This window comes from Pan troglodytes, chromosome 6, assembly GCF_028858775.2.
Source record: "Pan troglodytes isolate AG18354 chromosome 6, NHGRI_mPanTro3-v2.0_pri, whole genome shotgun sequence".
Classification (NCBI taxonomy): Eukaryota; Metazoa; Chordata; class Mammalia; order Primates; family Hominidae; genus Pan; species Pan troglodytes.
Window position 1 is genome coordinate 102799291 of NC_072404.2, and position 21413 is coordinate 102820703.

The 21413-nt window shown below is 36.3% G+C and overlaps 1 protein-coding gene across 1 annotated transcript in view; it reads right to left on the minus strand.

Moving 5' to 3' along the window:
* Nucleotides 1-10047: 10047 nt before the first annotated feature.
* Nucleotides 10048-21413, minus strand: part of CALCR (calcitonin receptor) — a 150120-nt gene continuing 138754 nt past the window's right edge. Inside the window, exons 13-14 of the mRNA XM_001168038.6 lie at nucleotides 19808-19849; nucleotides 10048-12158 (exon numbers count right to left, since the gene is read on the minus strand). Of these exons, the coding sequence (XP_001168038.2) occupies nucleotides 11925-12158; nucleotides 19808-19849 (276 nt within the window). The 3' untranslated portion in view covers nucleotides 10048-11924. The remainder of the gene's footprint in view (nucleotides 12159-19807; nucleotides 19850-21413) is intronic.

A 21413-nucleotide genomic window follows, 5' to 3' on the forward strand; every position in this document is an offset into this window, starting at 1 on the left:
ATTCCACATATCAGTGAGATCATGTGGTATTTGCCCGGCTTATTTCATTTAACCTAATGTCCTCCATGTTCATTCATGTTGTTGCAAATGACAGGAATTTCCTTTTTTAAAAAGGCTGAATAGTATTCCATTGTGTATATATACCACATTTTCTTCACCTGTTCATCCTTGGCTATTGTGAATAATGCTTCACTGAACATAGATGTGCAGATATCTCTTTGACATACTGACTCCATTTCCTTTGGTAGTACCCACTAATGCTTTTGCTGAGTCATATGGTAGTTCTATTTTTAATTTCTTTAAGAACCTCCATACTAGTTTCCCTAATAGCTGTACTAATTTACATTCCAATAGTATGCAAGGGTTCCCTTTTCATCATCCTTGCCAATGTTTACCTTTCATCTTTTTGATAATAGCCCTTCTCACAGGTGTAAATTCATAGCTCATTGTGGTTTTATTTGCATTTCTCTGATGATTCATGATGTTAAGCAATTTTATCTGCTTGCCATTTGTATGTCCTCTTTTAAGAAATTTCTATTCGGGTCATTTGCCCATTTTTAATCAGATTATTTGTTTTCTTGCTATCAAATTGTTTGAGCTCCTCATATATTTTGGATATTAATCCCTTGTCAGATATATGATTTGCAAGTATTTTTTTTCCCACTCCATAAGTTGTCTCTCCTGTGTGTTGACTTTCTTTTTCTGTGCAAAAGCTTTTTAGTTTGATGCAACCCCAACTGTTCAGGTTGCTTTTGTATTAATATCCAAACAGAAAAATCATTGCCCAGATCAATGTCATAGGGTTTTTCCCTATGCTTCCTTCTAGTAGTTTTACAGTTTCAGATTGCACATTTAAAACTTTAATCTATTTTGAGTTGATTTTTGTATACAGTGTGAGATAGGATCAAATTTACAATAACTACAAAAAATATTCAGGAATGAATGTAACCAAGGAGGTGAAAGACCTGTACACTGAAAACTTAATAGTTTTCAAAAATAATTTCATGAAAATAATTTCATGAAAAATAATTTCATTTAAAAATTAAAGAAGACACAAATAAATGGAAAGATAACCCATGTCTATGAATTGGAAAAAAATAATATTGTTAAAATTTACATATTTCCCAAGGCAATCTACAGATTCAAACCAATCCTTGTCAAAATTCTAATGACACGTTTTCATAGAAATAAAAAAAAAATCCTAAAATACGTATGAAACCCCCCAAAACCCCAAATAACCAAAGCGATCCTAAGCAAAAAGAACAAAGCTAGAAACATCACACTATCTAATTTCAAGATATACTGAAAAGTTAAAGTAGTCAAAACAGTATTGTACCAGCCTAAAAACAGACATATACACTGATGGAACAGACCAGAGAACACAGAAACAAATCCACTCATTTATGGCCAATTAATTTTGACAAAGATGCCAAGAACACACAATGTAGAAAGAACAGTCTCTTTAACAAATAGTGATGGAAAAACTTGATATGCACACGCAGAGGATTGAAATTATACCCTAATTTCACTTCTTTCGGATAAATACTGAGAAGTGTGTTTACTGGATCATATGGTAGTTCTATTTTTAATTTTTTGGGAAACCTTCATACGGTCATAGAGACTATACTATTTTGCATTCCCACCAACAGTATACAAGGACTGCAATTTCTTCATGTTTTTGCCCATACTTATCTTTTTTTTTTTTATAATAGTCATCCTAAGAGATGTGAGGTGACATCTAATTATGGTTTTGATTTGCATTTACCTGATGATTAGTGATGGACATTTTTTCATATACCTGTGTTGCCCATTTGTATGCCTTCTTTGGAGAAATGTCTATTGAAGTTTTTAGCCCATTTTTAAACTGGATTAGTTTTTTTTTGTTGTTATTGAGTTGTAGGAGTTCCTTATATATTTTGGGTATTTATGCCTTCTCAGATATATAGTTTACAAATATTTTCTTCCATTTCATAAGTTGCCTTTTGCTCTGTTGATTATTTCCTTTGCTGTGCAGAAACTTTTTAGACTGATGTAATTACATTTTTCTGTTTTTTCTTTTGTTGCTGTGCTATTGGTGTCATATTTATAATCCTTGTCAATACCAATGTCATGAAGCTTTTCTCCAACATTTTCTTCTATTAGTTTTACAGTATCAGTTCTTACGTTTAAGTCTTTAATCCATTTTGAGTTGATTTTTGTTTATGGTGTAAGCTAAGGGTCCAATTTCAGTCTTTTGAAGGTGGATACTCAGTGTTCCCAACACCATTTGTTGAAGAGGCTATCCTTTCCACATTGTGTTTTCTTCACACCCTTGTTGAAATTCAGTTGGCCATATATGCATGGATTTATTTCTGGGCTCCCTATTCTGTTTCATTTGTCTATCTACTTGTCTTTATGTCAGTACTATTCTGGTTTAATTATTTTAGTTTTGTAATACATTTCAAAATCAGAAGGTGTGAGGCCTCCAGCTTTGTTCTTTTTTCTCAAGGTTAATTTGGCTTTTCAGAGTCTTTTGTGCTTCCACAGGAATTTCAGAATTGCTTTTTCTATTTCTGCTAGAAAATTCCATTGAGATTTTGGTAGCAATTGCATTGAATCTGTCTATAACTTTGGGTAGTATAGAAATTTTAACAATATTAAATCTTCCAATTCATGAACACAGAATTTCTTTCCATTTTTGTGTGTATTTTAAAATATATTTTATCAATATTTTCTCATTCTTAGTGTTAAAATATTTCCCCTCTTTAGTTAAGGTTATTTCTAAGATTTTCTTTTTGGTGTTATGTTATTTTAAACCAAATTATATTCCTAATTTCCTTGTCAGTGAGTTTTCTATGTATAAGATTATGTCCTCTGCAAACTGGGACAATTTACATCTTAATTTAGATTTTTTTAAAGATTTTTTTCTTCTTTTTATTGTGGGCATTTAGTGTTATAAACTTCTCTTTTATTACTGCTTTTGCAGCATCACGTAAGTTTTCGTATGCGGTGTTTTCATTTTTGTCTCAACATATTTTCAAATTGCTCTTTTGATATTTTTCTTTGACCTAGTGTTTGACATTACTGTTAAACAATCTTATGTTGGAAACAAGAAATGTTTCTAAATAACTCTTACTTTTTAAAGAATATTAAGAATTATAGAATGGTGCCTCAGTGTCAGGTTAGTTTTAACTAATATGGTTAGTTTTGTTAGTTTTGGTTTTGTTGGTTTTCTCTCTTGCTCTTTCTCTCTCTCATTCCTTATTTCACTGATTTCTATTTGAAACACTTGTCCCTTTGTGATATGTGTTTGATGAGTTATTTTAGAACATTCGATTCTGCTATAGAACGTGGAAAGTGAAAAAGAAGTATGAATAACAAGTAGTTAGTAAACTGTGAGATATATTAGACATAGAATGAGTTGAATAGAGCAGATGTGTGTTTAACATAGACTTAAATCTTCTACCCCTGGTGACACCTATTCTACTTCTTGTGTCCTTTGCCCAAGAAGTGCAGATAAAACCCATAGTTGATAATAATTAGAAAGCTCAACAGTAGCCACAAGTACTTGTCCCTGCAACTCCTTGATAGAGTAAGTACCATATGTTGGCTCTAGTCACCTTTCATACCCTGTATCCCATTGCTCAGACCTCAACTCTGGTTTCTCACATCCACATCTTCAGCAGGGAATATGTGATTAGAGAGGACATGTGAACACTGTACCCAAGGATTCACGTACTGTGGCTATACCATCATGCTAATGCCCTATCCTAAGTGTGCTAACCTACCTCATCTCCTTCCCAAAGCTTCCCACTAAGTGTTTTCAATTGCTTAAGTAAACTGTGTGATTTGAGCATCTTAATTTAGTCTGTGAGCCTTTCTAGGATAGCTTGCTTGAAAATATACTTGGAGGTTATTTTTACATGAAGGTAATGTCTCATATGACATTACCCTTCTTGTGTTTTTGCTTTTACTCTGTTGCTCACTTTCTGATTTCTTCTTAAAGGTATCTAAAGTTTAAGCTTCCTTCTAGGAACTGCTCTAGGCATGTTCCATAAATTTAGAGATGTAATGGTTTCTTTATTGAAGTAGTATTAATACAGTTGGCCCTCCATAGTTGTGGATTCCACACCTGCAGATTGAACCAACTATGGATGAAAAATATGTTTAAAAGACAGTACAATTAACAATATGATTGAAAAAATACAAATGAAAAATACACTATAATAACTATGTATGTATTATTTATGCTGTATTAGGTATTATAAGTAATCTAGAGATAATTTAAAGTATATGAAAGGATGTATGTAGATTGTATGCAAATACAGCACCATTTTATATAAGGAACTTTAGCATCCTTGGATTTTGGTATGAGGGAGGGGTTCTAGAACCAATCTCCTGGTGGACATCCAGGGACAACTGTAGGTAAAACTAATATGTTGCTGATATAAGATCGGTACCATTCTCCAATTCTTACTATCCTATTAAAAGCAAGGATTATTTAGATATGTTTATTGCCTCCAACATCGGATTGCTTAGGCTGCAATTTTGCTATTAATTTCTATTTTTTTGCATTATGATCAGAGATCTTTGGCATGGTATTAATTCTCTTCTTTTTTGTTTTTTAATTTTATGTTTATTGTGGCACTATTCACAACAGCAAAGACTTGGAACCAACCCAAATGTCCAACAATGATAGACTGGTATTAATTCTTTAGAATTAATGGAGATTGTCTTTAGGATCTTAAACATGGCTTTTTAGTAAACATTCTCTGTATATTTAAAAGAATGCATGTTTTGTGTTTGTTGAGTATAGTGTTTGGTATATTTTTAATTGCTTGAGATTGATAGTTGTATTTTTCAGGTATTTTACCATACTGCTAATATTTTATTTGTTTGATCTAGCATATATGTTAAAGTCCTCAATTACAACTGATAAATCATCTGTAGGGTCTGAATGTTTGTGTTCTCTGAAAATTCATATGTTAAAACTTAATCCCCAATGTGACAGTATTAAGAGGTGGGGCCTTTCGGGGAGTGATTAAGTCATGAGTGTGCCTCCCTCATGAATGGAATTTGTGCTCTTTTTTTTTTTAAATGTTTTTATTATACTTTAAGGTTTAGGGTACATGTGCACATTGTGCAGGTTAGTTACATATGTATACATGTGCCATGCTGGTGCGCTGCACCCGAATTTGTGCTCTTATAAAAGAGGCCTGAGATCCCAGCTACTCAGGAGGCTGCAGCAGGAGAATCACTTGAACCCAGGAGGCGGAGGTTGCAGGAGCCAAGATCACACCACTGCACTCCAGCCTGGGAGACACAGCAAGACTTCATCTCAATACATAAATAAACAAATAACTAGGCCTGACGAAGCTCCCTTACCTTCTTCCACCATGGGAAGACAAATAGAATGTACCTTCTTTGAGGAATAGGCCCTCACCAGACACCAAATCTGCTGGTGCATTTGTCTTAGACATGCCAGCCTCTGGAACTGTGGGCAATCAACTTCTGTCTAAATTACCCAGTCTAAGGTTTGTTGTTACAGCAGCCTGAATGTATCAATATGCTACTCTTTATGATATTTTTTTTGTCTTAAATTCTATTTAGGGCCAGCGCAGTGGCTCACTCCTGTAATTCCAGCACTTTGGGAGGCCGAGGGTGGATCACCTGAGGTCGGGAGTTCGAGACCAGCCTGACCAACATGGAGAAACCCCATCTGTACTAAAAATACAAAAAAATTAGCCAGGTGTGGTGGTGCATGCATGTAATCCCAGCTACTCAGGAGGCTGAGGCAGGAGAATCGCTTGAACCGGGAGGTGGAGGTTGCCGTGAGCCAAAATCGCACCAATGCACTCCAGCCTGGGCAATAAGAGTGAAACTCCATCTCAACAACAAAAAAATTCTATTTAGTCAGATATTAAGAGAGAACTTCCAATTTATTTTGGTTCATATTTCCCCAGCATAACTTTTCCCATTCATTTTTAATCTTTTGTTTTCCTTTTGTCTTACGTATATCTCTTATTGCCTGTTGTGCTTTGTGTCTTATGTGCATCTCTTGTTGTCTGTGGGGTTTTGCTTTTTTTTTTTTTCCCATTAAGAGAATCTCTGTTTCTAATTGGCGACTATGATCACCTTATTATAAATGTTATATGAAGACTTATTTCACACATCTTAAGACCCATACTCATTAACTTACCCATATTGCTTTTTAATTACCAAACCTCTGTCTTTCTCCTAAAAAAGAGAATCTTTATCCTGCTCTCAGATCATGATTTCTTCTTGCCCTAGTCTTGTCAACATTAACAAAATTTTAGCTTGGGGCATTTATTTGGCCATTTTGGAGTTATTGCTAGTTGAGGTCTTTTGTCTTTAACCATACAGAGTTTTAAAACATATTTCTGTGAATATGTCCCCTTCTCCATTTTCTTTTGTGTCTTTCTGATACTCCTACTGTTGATATTGGCAATTCCATTTCTATATCTCTTGGTTTTTCTTTTCTGCTTTCTATGTCTTTATTCTTTCCTGTTTCCTCTGAGATTTCCAATCTAGTTTTTAACTCATTAATTAATTTTTAAGTGGTGTCTAAATTATCACGTGTTACTTATTTCAACTATTCTATATAGTGTTACTTCAGGTATTGCATTTTTATAACCAGTAGTCCCACTGGCTTCCTTTTTTCTGTTGTTTCTTTTTAAATTAATTACTAATTATTGACATGCATGTGTCCTCTCTGCTTCTATAGTTTGTCCAAGGTTGGTAACCAGAGAGGGAACTAGCACCCTAACCAGTTTGCTATCTTGGCTGTCCCTCATGTTCCTCAGTGTCTCTTCTTTCTTGACTCTCTGCCTTTTTTCATCATCTGGTACATAGTTGAATGGGTGAATGATATTCATAATCTTCATTATCCTACCTATTCAGACCCCAATTCTCGAAACTGATAAGTGGAAATCCTGCTAGCAACAGTATTAAGTGCAGCCCTGACTACTTATATGTAGCTTTTTTGCAGGCCAGAAATTAGGACTGGTGTGTCCATTGAGAAACCATGGAAAGTTTCCCAAAACATGTTTTGTCTCTCAAATATCTGCACAAAGACGACATTCAAAGTGTAGAAGCTGCAAACTAGTGTTGTGTTTGAAAAACTCTCTGGCTAAAAATAAAAATCACCACTATGGAAAGAAACTCTTGAAACTACAGAAAAATAAATTTCATCTGAAGATCCCTTTTGGTTGAAGGAATCTATGGACATTCAATTAAGTTAATTTTGGACCAAAAAGATACATGTTGTGAATTATCTCTCTTCTCTTAACCTATGAGAACTTACTATGTAATATTTTTTAGAGCTAAAAAACAGGAACAGCCTTACCCGTGAGAGGCTGGCTGGTACAGTAGGACCACCAAGATGGCAATTTAAAAAGCAGAGCCATTGGGTATCCTTGATTCAAATCCTAGCTCAGCTACTTACTAACTGTGTGATCGTGGTAGACAATTTATTCAATTTCTCTTCCATGTAATTTTCTCATCACTAAAATGGGCATAAAGAGAGGATTCATAATGTTATAAAGAGTAGGTGAGCTAACGTCTATTGGTCTATTATATTGAGTACGGTGTTTTAATGATTAATGTTTACCTCTCTCTCTTTCTTCTTAAATTATCTCTCTATTAAAGGGATGCTCTCAACATCTTTAAGCTCACAATATTCCTCTCCTGAGGAGAGCATATAGAAGTTGCAATGCATGAGTGCAGTGAAGAAGGGACTGCATCCTGAGAAATGCTTGCTGCACAGAGACTAGCCACTGATTCTGCTGTGCAGAGATTTCAGGAGTTTACAGCTGGTTCTATGTTTAGTTGTATGGCCTCTGTATGAGAGACCAGTGTGCTATCTTTAATCAGCCAGTCTGGCAGGTTTGGATGGAGACAGATTTCTCAATCTTTTCTGATTTTTTTTCATTAAAGACATCTCAACTGGTTGTATTGAATTTCTATTAGGCACTTCACCTGCAAGACTCTGAGATTTTATTGGAGGCAAAATTCTCCAAATTAAAATAACAGGTCTCTTAAGCAAAAGAGACTGTAGTGACATGAGGTGACATTCCTGGTCAATAGGTGAAGAGGGATGGCACAGCTTGTGTCTCATTGGAAGGATTTCTGAGAAAGCTAGATAGAAGGCATTGAATTTCTGTAAATGGAAAATGGGCATTGATTAGTGACTTAAGAGACTGGCTGGCCAATGCTTCAGATAATAGAAAATCTCTGAAAATTGTCAGAGATGCTTGCTAATCTGAATGGAGGAAGATATGATATTAGAAAATCTTCCTGTTCTTTTTTGGTTACAGTTTCAATGACTGTGTTTTCTTTCCTTCAATGCTTCATATTATTCAGAGATATTAAAAAATGTTAATTTCATGTCCAGAAGAAAAAAAATCAGAAATAGTTAGTTCTTAATTTGCAAATGTTGCTTCTCTATCTTCCTTTGCCCTCACATGCACATATTATCATCCTTTTCTGCATGTTTCCAGTTATTGTTTCCTGTAACCTCCTGCTTGATATGAGTTATTAGTTTAGTAAATCAACTTTCATAAGCTTAAGTTAGGAATGTCATCTTGTTTACTCTGTCAAAATAGCAAATAGAATTTCCTGCTTTTACTTGATTGATCTTCTAAATATGGATTCTGATCTACCCTCTTCATAAATAATTTCATTTTAAACCCAAAACTGTTAACTCCTGTGATAACTAGTTAAGCTGTAATCTAACCAATGAAAGAACCACCATTGTAGACCTTGTTGTCAAGAAAGTGAGTCCTGCTTGAGACTTTGTCCTGAGATCTTGTTCTGAGAATGTTTCTTACAACTAGAGCTCTTATGTCCAGTGTTAATGAGGAGGGAAGATCACACTCAGCTACCACCTCCAGCCACATGTGTCACTTTGCTCTTCCACCCCCAAGATATCAGTGGTTGTGGTTTTAGGGTAATGGTTCACTTAGCAGGTTTTGATTTTTACCCCTGCACCAAAAAGAAGCAGTCCCTACTGTAAAGAAGGTTTGCCTTGATAACTACCATTAATAAATATTTGTTATATAGCAGGATGGAAGGCATATGAAACATCTGTTGAATTAATGTTTAATGAATGAAGTAATGAATGAGAATGATTGTAGCTCAAGGATGATAACATTTTTGTCATGTTTTTTCCAACATTTTCCCCTGCAGTAACTGTAATATTCATTTGCACCTAAAGGCCTGTTTTGAATCAAAAAATAGGAGTCAAAGCAAAAGGGAAGCTGACCGTCTGAGTACAAACTTATCTCTTGAGGAATCATGTTTTATGGTATGATGCGAAATTGTTTTTGTTCCTCAAGATCACAATGATAATATCTATCTGTATTCCCCGTGGAATGTAAGGGAAAGATGTAATCCTTACATATCCTTTTGGAAGAAGTTTCCCAGATCTCATGAGGCCACAATTTTGGATGTTCTCACGTAATGAGAAGAATCTACAAATTGCTCCTCTTCCCCTTTTTAGTCCATCAGAGTTCTCATTTAATCCTCATTTTTTCCATTTCATGCTTTCCAGATCTGAAAATCCTTCCAATGGTGGGCTTTATGCATTCTAATGATAGTTAATTGGTTGGCTTTCGTCTAGCCTTAGTCTCTCTTCCAAACTATATTAAAAGCCAATGATTGTAACAATTCTAAGGATCTGATGTGATATTGGACAGATCAAGTCTGGTCCCAGAATAATGAATAAAAAAACAAGAACAATAAAAGGATATAATACGTTCTTACACTTGATTTCTTTGCTGTGCTTCCTAAACCTATGCAATATTGATTGACACTGGTGTGTGGTTTTGTGTTATCAAGAGCATGAGAACAGTGTCACTGAATTTACAATCAAATTGAGACTAAAGATGTTTGTACTAATAAAGATAATAACCTTGATATTTTTGTGTATGGTTTCTAACCTATGCTTTTAGATTATCTTTCCCACTCCTACAGTACAAATGAGATGGGATGGTAGCAGCCCATGGCTGAAATGAAAAACAGCATGGAATGAGCAGGAGACGAGATGAATGAATGAAAAGATGAATAATATATTTCTTTAGAAAAATATGCAAATATACATCTTTTTGCTTTTAACATACTCTGTATTAATTTATACATATACACAAGCATAAGCATTTCACATAATTTGGGCAGAACTATGTGCATTTCTATAATAAGCTATTTTGTTTTCTTCAGCCCCCTACTATATTAGCATAATAACATCTAAAATATTTTAGCAATATATTATCACATTTGTACCACAGCTGCCAGAAATACTCTGTTTTCCATGTTTGTAAACAAAAATAGAACAATACTACATAACACTGTGATTGGAAAAATACCTTCTTTTTGATCCCCCCCCCTTACATTCAGTAAAGGAGACTTAAACTACTTTAGTATCCCAAATTCATTTTCTCTGTAGAAATATAATTAATTTTCTCTGGGTGCGCTAAATACGTAACCGTAACAAATCAATTTATTATCTTTCCACAACTAAATCACTTCTGAAAGGCAGTGGCAAAATATGACATAGATGAGACTGGAGATTTGGAGGGTTTCAATGTACCTCCTCATTTAGTATACAAATTAAATAATGGTAACTCTGATTACTGTTGCAAATTCACAAATTAATTTCAGGTGCCAGTAATGATACTCGTTTATTCAGGATTTTCAAAAATCTTATACTGGGAAGTAAAGAGAGATATGAGAATATAATACTGGATTTTAATGAGAAACGTTAAACATGAATTGATTTATGGTTAAATTTGGAGCAGTTAATTTTTTCCCCTCCTGTTTTGGTAATAACAAGAAACAAGAGGTCAACCACAAATTGATTTCTAATTAGCCCTCCTGGATCTTCCTGGAAAAGACTGAGCTCTTTTTAAGCTTTGAAGCTGGGTGGAAAGCAGTTAATGGACTTATGTGGAGTCTTTTAATTACCAATATTCAACAAATTTATCTTTTACTGCTAGATAGCACCCAAGGGCAAGAGGTAATCTGCTTTATAAACCTTGGAGTAATTTGCTTTATAAATCCTGGAGTTTAGGGAAGTGGCAAACTCTCTTTAAAGGGAGTATTGTCTTCCACTGAGAATTATATTTTTGGCAGTTTTGTAAAAATTTTTAGTGATAGATTCTTTGTGACCTCTCAGTTTATAAACATCAGCAACCAAAATACATTCAACATTAAGACCAATTCTTTACAACAGCTAGGTCCTGCCCAATGGACAGGCTTGTCCAAAACCAAGCTGAGCATGTAATGTTTTCAGCAAATTGACTCTAAATTTCTTTTGCATTCAAAGCATACATCTTCCTGCCAAATGCAGGTCTTTTTCTTCACATATTTACTAATCTCTCTATTAGAAAGCCGCTTTGTCTTGCAGAGGTCACGTAGTTCATGTGGTTTACGTTGTAAGGATGGTAAAACATCTCAGTCACATCAGAATTGACTGAAATTAAAAAAAATTAAAAATCAGATCCATAGCCAAATACAGAAATATTCTAATTAATTCAAAATCCAGAGATAAAAATAAAAATATTGACAGTGATTTTAATATTTCAAAGGTATAAATGGCTCAGTATCGACAAGGAGCACCCTGTATCTGAACTAGGTCAATTTCATTGTTTTTCTTTGATACTTTGCTTGCATTACTGTGACATTTGCATCTCAGTCCTGGATGAATAATGGAGTTCACAAGTTGCAGTGGGAGACTCCATTCCTAGACTGTCTCCCAAAGCAATAGTACCAAGAATAACTTTCTTCAGATTTACAATGGACAAATTCACTGAATAATTCTTCACAAATGATATGTTTGGTTCCTGGGAGGATGGAGAACACTTTAAATGCATGGTCTTTCTCCCAGGAAATGATGGCTCAGTGATCACGATGCTGTGTTTGCTTCACATTCAAGCAGATGACTCTTGCTCTATGATATTCAAAGGGATGATCTCAGCACTCTCCTCGCCTTGGTTGTTGGCTGGTTCATTCCTCGGCTCCTGATGGCAGATGTAAATTGGGATGTCGCCAGCCTCTGCAGCAGCGGCTGCAGCGCGAGCAGAGCGGTTGGAGGGGCGCCTCCCCCAACGCTGGTTCCATTGAATTTTGAATTGGGTCCATTGGCGCTTCACGGTGGTTTGGACCTGGAAGAGAAAAAGGAGCCTTGTTTTTATATGATAGTCAGAAATGATCCATGCAAAGTGTACGAACATCGTTCTTAGAGCTTATCAGATTTAAAGAAAGTTAAATCGTAATTCTGATCTAAAGGGCTGGGCTGTGTATGCTGTGGCCACAGAATATATCAACTTGGAAGAAGAATTTGCAAATGGAAGAACTGAGTTACTTGCTTAAATTACCCCTGGCAAGGTTGTTTGCTAGTTTTAAGAAAAGGTTTCTTTAGCTTTCATATCCAATGAATAAAAGTTGATTTGGTTTCACAGGTAATGTGGTATACATGTCATAATAGGGAGAAAGGTTGACGAAACTTTTTATATGCTACCATCCCCGATAAGGCAGAAGTTTTTAATTTAAGTGTGCACATGAAAAATATATATGTAAACCATAGCACAGTTCTGGATTTTATGATAATGGCCTCGTACAGTGAACTTTTCCTTGTCCGACATGACTTGAGATGGGGTATGCCAGATACATCTCTGGTTAATGCCATGACAACTTTTTAAGAATAAGATTTTCTCTTTCTTTTGAAAGACTTCTAAAATGTAAACAAACTTGCCAGACTTGTTTTATAAATACGATAAATTATATATTGAAAACAATAGGCAAAGATGCTAATATCAGAAAGCTCTAAATAGGAAAACTACAATAATCACAACTGAAAACAGTACCACAGACAGTGAATTTGCTTGTCTAGCTCTGCTTTTTATGGAAACGAATTCAATTTAGTAGTTAAGTTCCTCCTTCCTGTTGTCTCCAAACTTCTTGCTTTTCTCTATAGCTGAACAAAACTAAAAAAGAGATTATTGCAATAATCTCTATTCTGTATTTCTGAGTTTCTATTGCTCAGTACATACGACAAGCTTACATAAAAATATTTGCATCAATTTATGATACATCCTTAGTTCATTCGGCTGCCAAACTCACATATGACAGCTAAACACATGAGAGAGAACCTGGGGAATATATAATGTGAACTAAATCATGTAACTACTTGATCATGGAGAATCATTTTATCTACTTTACATTTGTACAAATCTGAAAGATGAGAAAAATGACAGCAAAACTGATTAATGTTATAAAACTGTATGTATAATATAAGGCTGAATGGTTCTGTGGCAAATATACATTTTTTTTCTGTATCTAGTAGAGTAATAATCTCCTCTGAGAATAATTAGTATTGTTCATATATTTTTAAAGATTTTACTCAGGGAAAGACAAAGTCAAATGATTCCTCAAAAAGCAACTAAAGCAAAGCAACCGTAAGGTTCGAGGTGACAAATGGCAATCAGAATTATTTAGCAATCTGATAATTTGGAATATTAGACTTTTCAGATTATGGAGGCAACACATCCTGAGTTTTGTTTTATTTTGTTTTGGGGTTAATGAGTGCTTGCATGCAGGGTACTTTATATCTAAAGTGATTTAAAACGGACAAAGACAAAAACTTTAAGTGCTAAGGAATAAGGTGGACCATGCAGCTGAAAGTTGTATTGAAAAAAGCCACGCAAGAACAAAAGATAGAATAACAAGTTTCAGCTGTTTATTGAGTGTTTACTACGTACCGTATCATAAGTATGTGATTTGTATTAACTTATTTAATCCTCACAACAGCCCTATGGGAAGGGCACTACTATCTTCACTTTACGGATGGGGCACTGAGGTTATGCAATGTGTCCAAAATCATATAGCTAGAATGTGGCAAAGCCACAGTACCAAACAGAGCCTGGCTTTATTTGGGTGGTACTATTACCGTAGCTTTAAATGCCAGGGTTATAATCTAGGAACCATCAAATGCCGCATTGAGAAACTGGGAAATATACAGGTTCAGAACATTTTTGGAGAAGCAATGTCTCCAGTCAAAGGAAGCTGATAGGCCGGTTGTGGTGGCTCATGCCTGTAATCCCAGCACTTTGGGAGGCCGAGGCGGGCGGATCATGAGATCAGGAGATCGAGACCATCCTGGCTAACACAGTGAAACCCTGTTTCTACTAAAAATACTAAGAATTAGCCGGCGCCTGTAGTCCCAGCTACTCAGGAGGCTGAGGCAGGAGAATGGCGTGAACCTGGGAGGCGGAGCTTGCAGTGAGCCGAGATCATGCCACTGCACTCCAGTCTGGGGAACAGAGCGAGACTCCGTCTCAAAAAAAAAAAAAAAAAAAAAAAAAAAAAAAAAAAAAAAAAAAAAGGAAGCTGATAATTTCCACGGATTCAGCATCTCTTAAATACCAAGATTATCCTTGTAGCTGAAACTTACACAGATATTTACAAGTATCCAAGCAGGCAGTTATGAGTTTAGAGTTAGTTTGCAAAAGTATGCAGCATGAAAAAGAGGTCTTTTATTTCTCACCTGTCCTTTTAAAATAACTCCCAATAGAGTATCCATTTATATTAACAAAGTATACAGCCCAGCATGGGGCCAAATGGTTTGATTTCTATTTTAATTTTTAAAAGTTATTATTACAGAAAGGTTCACGGCCTTCTCTAATTGCGTCCAAAATTGTAACCCATCCTTTTGTGTGGAGATGGCAATGTGCTTTGATTTGTAAACTATTCATATAATAACAGGCCCTTAGCAGCATATAAAGACACTTAAAAAATTATAGACTAATAAGGGCAATTATCTCCTACAATATCACAGGTTAAGTCTGATGCTGCTCTGATGACAAGAATAAGGGCATTTAATCTGAAAAACAAAACAAAACAAAACAGGGAGAGTTTTGTTGCTCCTGAAAATAAATGTTTTCAGTTGTAAATGGGATAAATGTAACAACAACAAAAAGATTTGAATTATATAAATTCATCACTCACTAAAAAAGCAATACACACTATTCACTTTACTTTTTTTCCTGATTATATCTATTTATGTATTGCCAACTTATAAAAATAGAGCCCTGGCCTCACAGTTTGAAGACTTAACTATTATACTTGGCTCTATTAATAAGCTTTGTAATATTTGGCCTTTGTATATTTAGGCCTCAGTTCCTACATTTGTACAAAACAAAATAAGGTTAGAGTCTTCATGGTTGGATTTGAATGTTTTTGTCTTTCGCCTTTCTTTTCCTGAGTTCATTCTAAGTACCTACTATAGTTATGTACTGCGGAATAGAAGGTGAGGTTTACCTCTGCCGTTTTGATCCAATGAATGCAAAGATTGTAACGCCCACTCCTTCACACTGTCACCACAATCTAACAGACCTGCTGCAACCTGAGCTTGACATTTAAAAATCATGATTAAAAAAAAAACACTTTAAATTCCCTAGAAGTTAAAAAGTAATTGCACACTTTAGACGGTTTTTTTTTTTTTTTTTTTTGAGACAGAGTCTTGCTGTCTCCCAGGCTGGAGTGCAGTGGCGCAATCTCGGCTCACTGCAAGCTCCACCTCCCGGGTTCACCCCATTCTTCTGCCTCAGCCTCCCAAGTAGCTGGAACTACAAGCGCCTGCCACCAAGCCCGGCTAATTTTTTTTTTGTATTTTTAGTAGACACGGGGCTTCACTGTGTTAGCCAGGATGGTCTCAATCTCCTGACCTTGTGATCCAGACACCTTGGCCTCCCAAAGTGCTGGGATTACAGGCGTGAGCCACCACGCCTGGCCTAGGTGGTTTTATACAACTTCTGAAAGCTAGATTCGTATTAAGCCCTATTAATTAGATGCTAAGGGATACTTGTGAATATTATTTACAAAGTTGTTGTCAACATTCTTTTCAGTCTTTTGGAGGCCATAGCAGCAATATCTCTACTGGTCTCTGATTTTATCTTACAAAATTTATATGCTCTATAATTTGAGTTGAGTTGATTATAGAATCAGAGCTTTCTGATTCCCATTCATTATCTCTTTTCTTATGTTTGGGGAAGATTCCTTGCTCTAAAGGATAACAATACATAAGTATCATTTATGATAAAGTTAAACTTTTTGAAAACATTTAGCCATTGTATTTCTTAATTTTCTTAAATAAAATTTCCTACATCTCCCCAGTTCATTAAGTCAAGGTCATCCACTGCTTGAAGAACAAGTGTGATTGTGTCTAGAATAGTGGTTCTTAAAGTGAAGTCTCTGGGTCAGCAGCATCAGTATCACCTGGGAACTTGGTTAGAAATGCAAATTCTCAAACCCCACCCCAGACCTACTGAATAGGAAACTGCTGCTGGGGCCAAGCAATCCCTGGTTTCACAAATCTTCCAGGTGATTCTGATGTACACTCAAGTTTGAGAATACTGGTTTAGAACAAGGAAAATTATTGCTTAGCATTGAGACTGAGTCTCAAAGCTGGCTTTCTTATGTCTCTAGAAAGACATTGTATTGAAAATCAGGCTTTATTGAGTGGGAGAATTTCTAAACAGAAAAAACTTCTCTTTGCATATGTTGTGAAAATCTTACTGGTCTGCAGATAGTGTTTTACTAAAAGCTACAGGGTAGAGAACATGTAGAATATGATATAGGTAGAGACCCTCACAGACAGGAAGGGGAAGTGGTGAGTGCACAGCCCCAAGAGGCCTGAGAGGAAGAGGAGAGAAAGACACACAAATGGCCTTGCATTTCCCTTCGTGGTGGGAGTACCTGGGAAAATGGGCAGAAGAAATCAAGCAAAAGATCATTTGCTTTCTTAGGAACCCTCCATTACATCAAGTTTTTCCTTTTGTTTCGAGAGCACAGTCCTGAAAATAGCCAGCCCTGAAAAGAAACTCCACATTTGCCCCTGGCACCATGTCCAACAGCGGAGCAGCAATGGCTATGGCATGTGCTGAAGATAGATTCACAGGCTCTATGTGGTGTGAAGAAAGGAGCTGGAGTTCCAGGCTCCTCGGGTGGCTTGGCGGAAAGAACTTGTGAATCAGAATAGGGCTGTGGCTTCATCAAGGAGGCCACAGGTGAAAAGACTTCTCGAGGGCTTAGTAGTAAGGGGAACCAGTGTGAACTTCAACAGCAGGTGCTGGCATTATAACTTGGTAGCCAGTTGCTCTTTTGGACAAAGGCTTTTTGAATTGACTGAATATTTTCTATAAAGAGACTGCTGTAAACCACTAGAGGCTGGTGGAATAGTCTCTTGAAAGCAAGATAAGCTACAGGAAATAAACAAAATTTTAGCTTTTGCACACTCCAATTTGTGACAGTTAAATGGAGATGTTTCTGATCATGCTACTTCCTTCTATAAACTCTTTTATCCACGATGTACGGAGAATAGAAAGACACAAGAAAAGGGAGAAAATCTAGTGTGTTGTTAGAACTTTCATTTCTATGCTACTTCTTGGAAACAAATTGTGCATTTTTATAGCTGCAATCATCTTTTTCAGGTCTCTTAGGTACCTAATAATTTACTGATATGTTTGGATAATCAATGTCCACTCACTTGGAAGAGTGATTGTAGGAAATGCTTGATACATAAGCATGCTCTCATGGTCCTCTCCTGATTTCTATTACTTTAATTCTTCAAGTTCCTTTCCTGCTTCTAGTCTACCCACTGACTCTCTATATAATTCATTTTCATAATGATCATTTCACTGATAACATACCAATAATGAATCAAAATTCAAAAATGAAATAATAATTTCACTGATAACATACCAATCATAATCAAAATTAAATTGCACATAACACAATGTGATGTGATCTCATTATTATGTTGAGTTAGCCCCCTAGATTTCTGCTAAAACTCAGTATTCAGCCAGGCATCATCCCATCACAGCCCTATCTTAGATGCAGCTGGAAATAACTTCCTGCATGTGTGAGTGCCCTGCCTGTGTTCAATATTGTAAGGTGATGCATTCGCAGAATGCCCAGCTGAGACCCAGATGCCTAAAATCCATGGGTCTGTGATATTACATCTGGCACAGTACACAATTCTATATTATTAGAAATGTCACACTTTTACCTTCCCCCAGTAACGGGATCTTAATGAAAATGGAAATGGTTTCTTTACTTCAAAATCAGAGATAACATATACTCAAATGAACTCGAGACATTCAATTGCTAGGGTACCCCTGGGTTTGCTTTCTATGTCTGGCACTTCCAATGACAGTATCATAGATAAGACACAATAAATATTGTGGTATTTTTACGAATGCATGCAATCCTCTTGTGTTTTTCCAGGTATGCCCCACTGAGCCTGATTTCTCATATTAGCTCTATTTTGATATTATTTTAGACAAAAAATTTATTTTGCATGCCACCTGAAACAACCCAAAAGGCATGGATATACATTCACAGAAATTGATATAAATACGGGGTGACTTACGCCCTACTCATTTATTCGTTTTTATCATTCTAAAAAATATTAAAATTCTAAAAATATTGCCACTCTAACAGCGGGCAATGGAAGGATGTCTTTTCATTTCTATTCTAGGCCCTTAGTCTAGCCCTTAGCAATAGTAAATGCACAATGTATTTTTGTTGAATGAAGGAATGAGTTGGTAGGTGAATGGATGAAGAAAGGAAGGAATAAAATGTAATAACTAAAATGGAGAATAGGAACAATAAAAACTTTGTCATGTTGGGGTTGGAAACGGGTATGAACAGGTCACAGAATAGCAAAATATTGTAGGTGCTCACTAAATATTATTTAACTTAGTAAAAAGATAGAGAATAAATTAGCAACTGACAATGGCTAGAAATGTTTCTAATTACTAATAGGAAAGTAATATATTGATGTCTTGGCAAAATGTGATTTGCCTTGTATGGAATTATTCTTAATAGGAATTGATTTAAAATGTTCAAAAATGCTTTGACGTTAAAAGTTGTGTGGTCCTAGAAAAAACATACTAACATAGCTCCAGGAAGGAATTATAGATATAGATAAGTTAATTGGGAGTTGGTCAATTTAATTGAAAAACAGGAAATCTGAGTTCCAGTCTGGATTATAGCCATAAGTGCATTTGTGACATTGGGTAAATCACATGATCTTTCTGGAGTTCAGATTTCTTCCCTGAAAAATGAGGAAGATTTTGAATCATGTTCCCTAAAACCCTGGAAGTTCTTTGGAAGGATGTCTGGAGCTATAGAAGCTCCATTTTTATGTTTTATAGATTTGGCTCCCAGGCAAGATTTGGTTGGAAGAAAGGGTAACTCTGGCTAAAAACACCCTGAGAACAGAACGGATCAGCCATATGGCTCTCTAGATTTTACTGATCTAAATATTCACATTGTAGATTATTTGAGAATCCTTTTTGAATCTTCACTTCAGCGTGATTTTCAAAACGCTGAGTAAGTAGTAGGGCGTTAGCACCAAGCAACTGGAAAAGAAGGTGAGGAACTAGTACGAACCGAATGGAGATTGTCTCTGCCCTAGTGAGGGCTTGGGTCTTCCAAAGGGAATAGGAATATGACTTCTCTTTGTGATGGCATCCAGAATAGCTTTCACTATTGCTCCTGAGGGTGCTGATCTGTTCAAGATGCAACCCAAGGAAATTAACTGCCTGTCTGAATCATATTTGCCATTGTACTACACATCCATGGATAAGATTCAGCTTGGAGTAGTGGAAAAAACATCATGTTGCTAATCACAAAACCCTATGAGGTCAACTGTAGAAGTGAGATGAAATGAAATTTGTATGGAGGCCCTTTGGAAAAAATGCTGCCTTTACATAAACAAGTGATAGTATTATATGAAATGCATGCTTACCTCATTGTTGCAGAAGCAGTAGATGGTCGCAACAAAGAAGCCCTAAAAAGGGAAGGAAAAATACAGTTGAAGTTATTTTTGTGTGCATTATGTTGTTTAGTAAACAATATAATAGACTGCCCAGAGAAGGCCTGATGAAAAAAAAAAAAAGCAAGAAAAAGAATTATCTACCATTCATAGTCAGTGCTGCACTATAAGAATATTCCCTTAGAAATATATTTTTCTTGTTAGGATTCCATCGTTTGGCTAAAAGGACGGATTAATATTTTGCTAATCTAATTAATATTTTGCTCCCTTTAACATGGAGATTTATAGCAGCATATGCTGATTATGGTGAATTTGAAAAAAAAAACTACACTTAGAAAATTTAAAAATGGAGACCTTGCAGAATTCAGTAGAGGGATCTTTTACAAGACAAGTGTCATAGTGGGAGGCTGTGGGTCTGTGTCCTATGTTGTCATGGTGAACTAGTGCAATACTGTACCCACCGCCAAGTTCATCGCTCAGATAAGGACATGGACTAAGAAACTGCCTGAGTCCTGGTCACTGCTTGAAGATTTCTTGTGCCCAAGTTTTGATTATGGCCAAAAGAACAGTTCGAACTATTCAAACGATCCCTAAACTTTCTTTCTGGCCCTATTAATTTTGACCTCCTCCTCACATTAAGCCTAATATAGAAAATAAAACTATTTTGAAATTTGTAATAGAGACAGCAAAACTCTGGCCTAAGAGCCTGTGATAGAATTACTCCTGCCAAGGACTCCCACATCCTATCTTGCTATCCAAATACAGCATTATGCTTTCAATGGGGCTTTAGATCTGGGTAAAGGTGAATGGAACTAGGGCAGCCATTCTCCTATCCAGTGCGGCAGACACTGGACAGCCCAGGACAGCCCCTGAGAGCCCACTGCATTCTCTCTTACATGAGGGGAGGCCTGGATGCAACTTCCCTTTATAGCACTGAACCGTCATGAATGGATTCCTAACATTCACCTGACAAATGGAGAGTGATAGAGCAGGAGGCATGGACAGCCTTGTGCAAATTCCTCATTACCCCAGAGCCAGCACTTATTTATAAAGGAAGATCTGACAATTTCTGTATCTATGACCAAGGAGAACATGCCTGGATGGGACCAGCTGTGGGCCCTGGGAATGACAGGAAAGCAGGCACAGAAAGAAACAGCAACAAAGAGCCTCAAAAAAAACTGGTGTCCTTCAGAATTTTGGCTGGGCTTATTGAATTGGAGGCTTAAATGTTATGACATTGAAGATCATGGGCTTGTCAGGCGTGCGCAGTGGCTCACGCCTGTAATCCCAGGCCGAGGCGGGCAGAATACCTGAGGTCAGGAGTTTGATACCAGCCTGGCCAACATGGTGAAACCCCGTCTACTAAAAATACAAAAATTAGCCAGGCGTGGTAGCGCACACCTGTAATCCCAGCTACTCAGGAGGCTGAGGTGGGAGAATTGCTTGAGCCCGGGAGATGGAGGTTGCAGTGAGTTGAGATCATGCCACTGCACTCCAGCCTGGTGGACAGAGCGAGACTCTGTCTCAAAAAAATAAAATAAAATAAAATAATAAATAAATAAATAAATAAACAAATAAG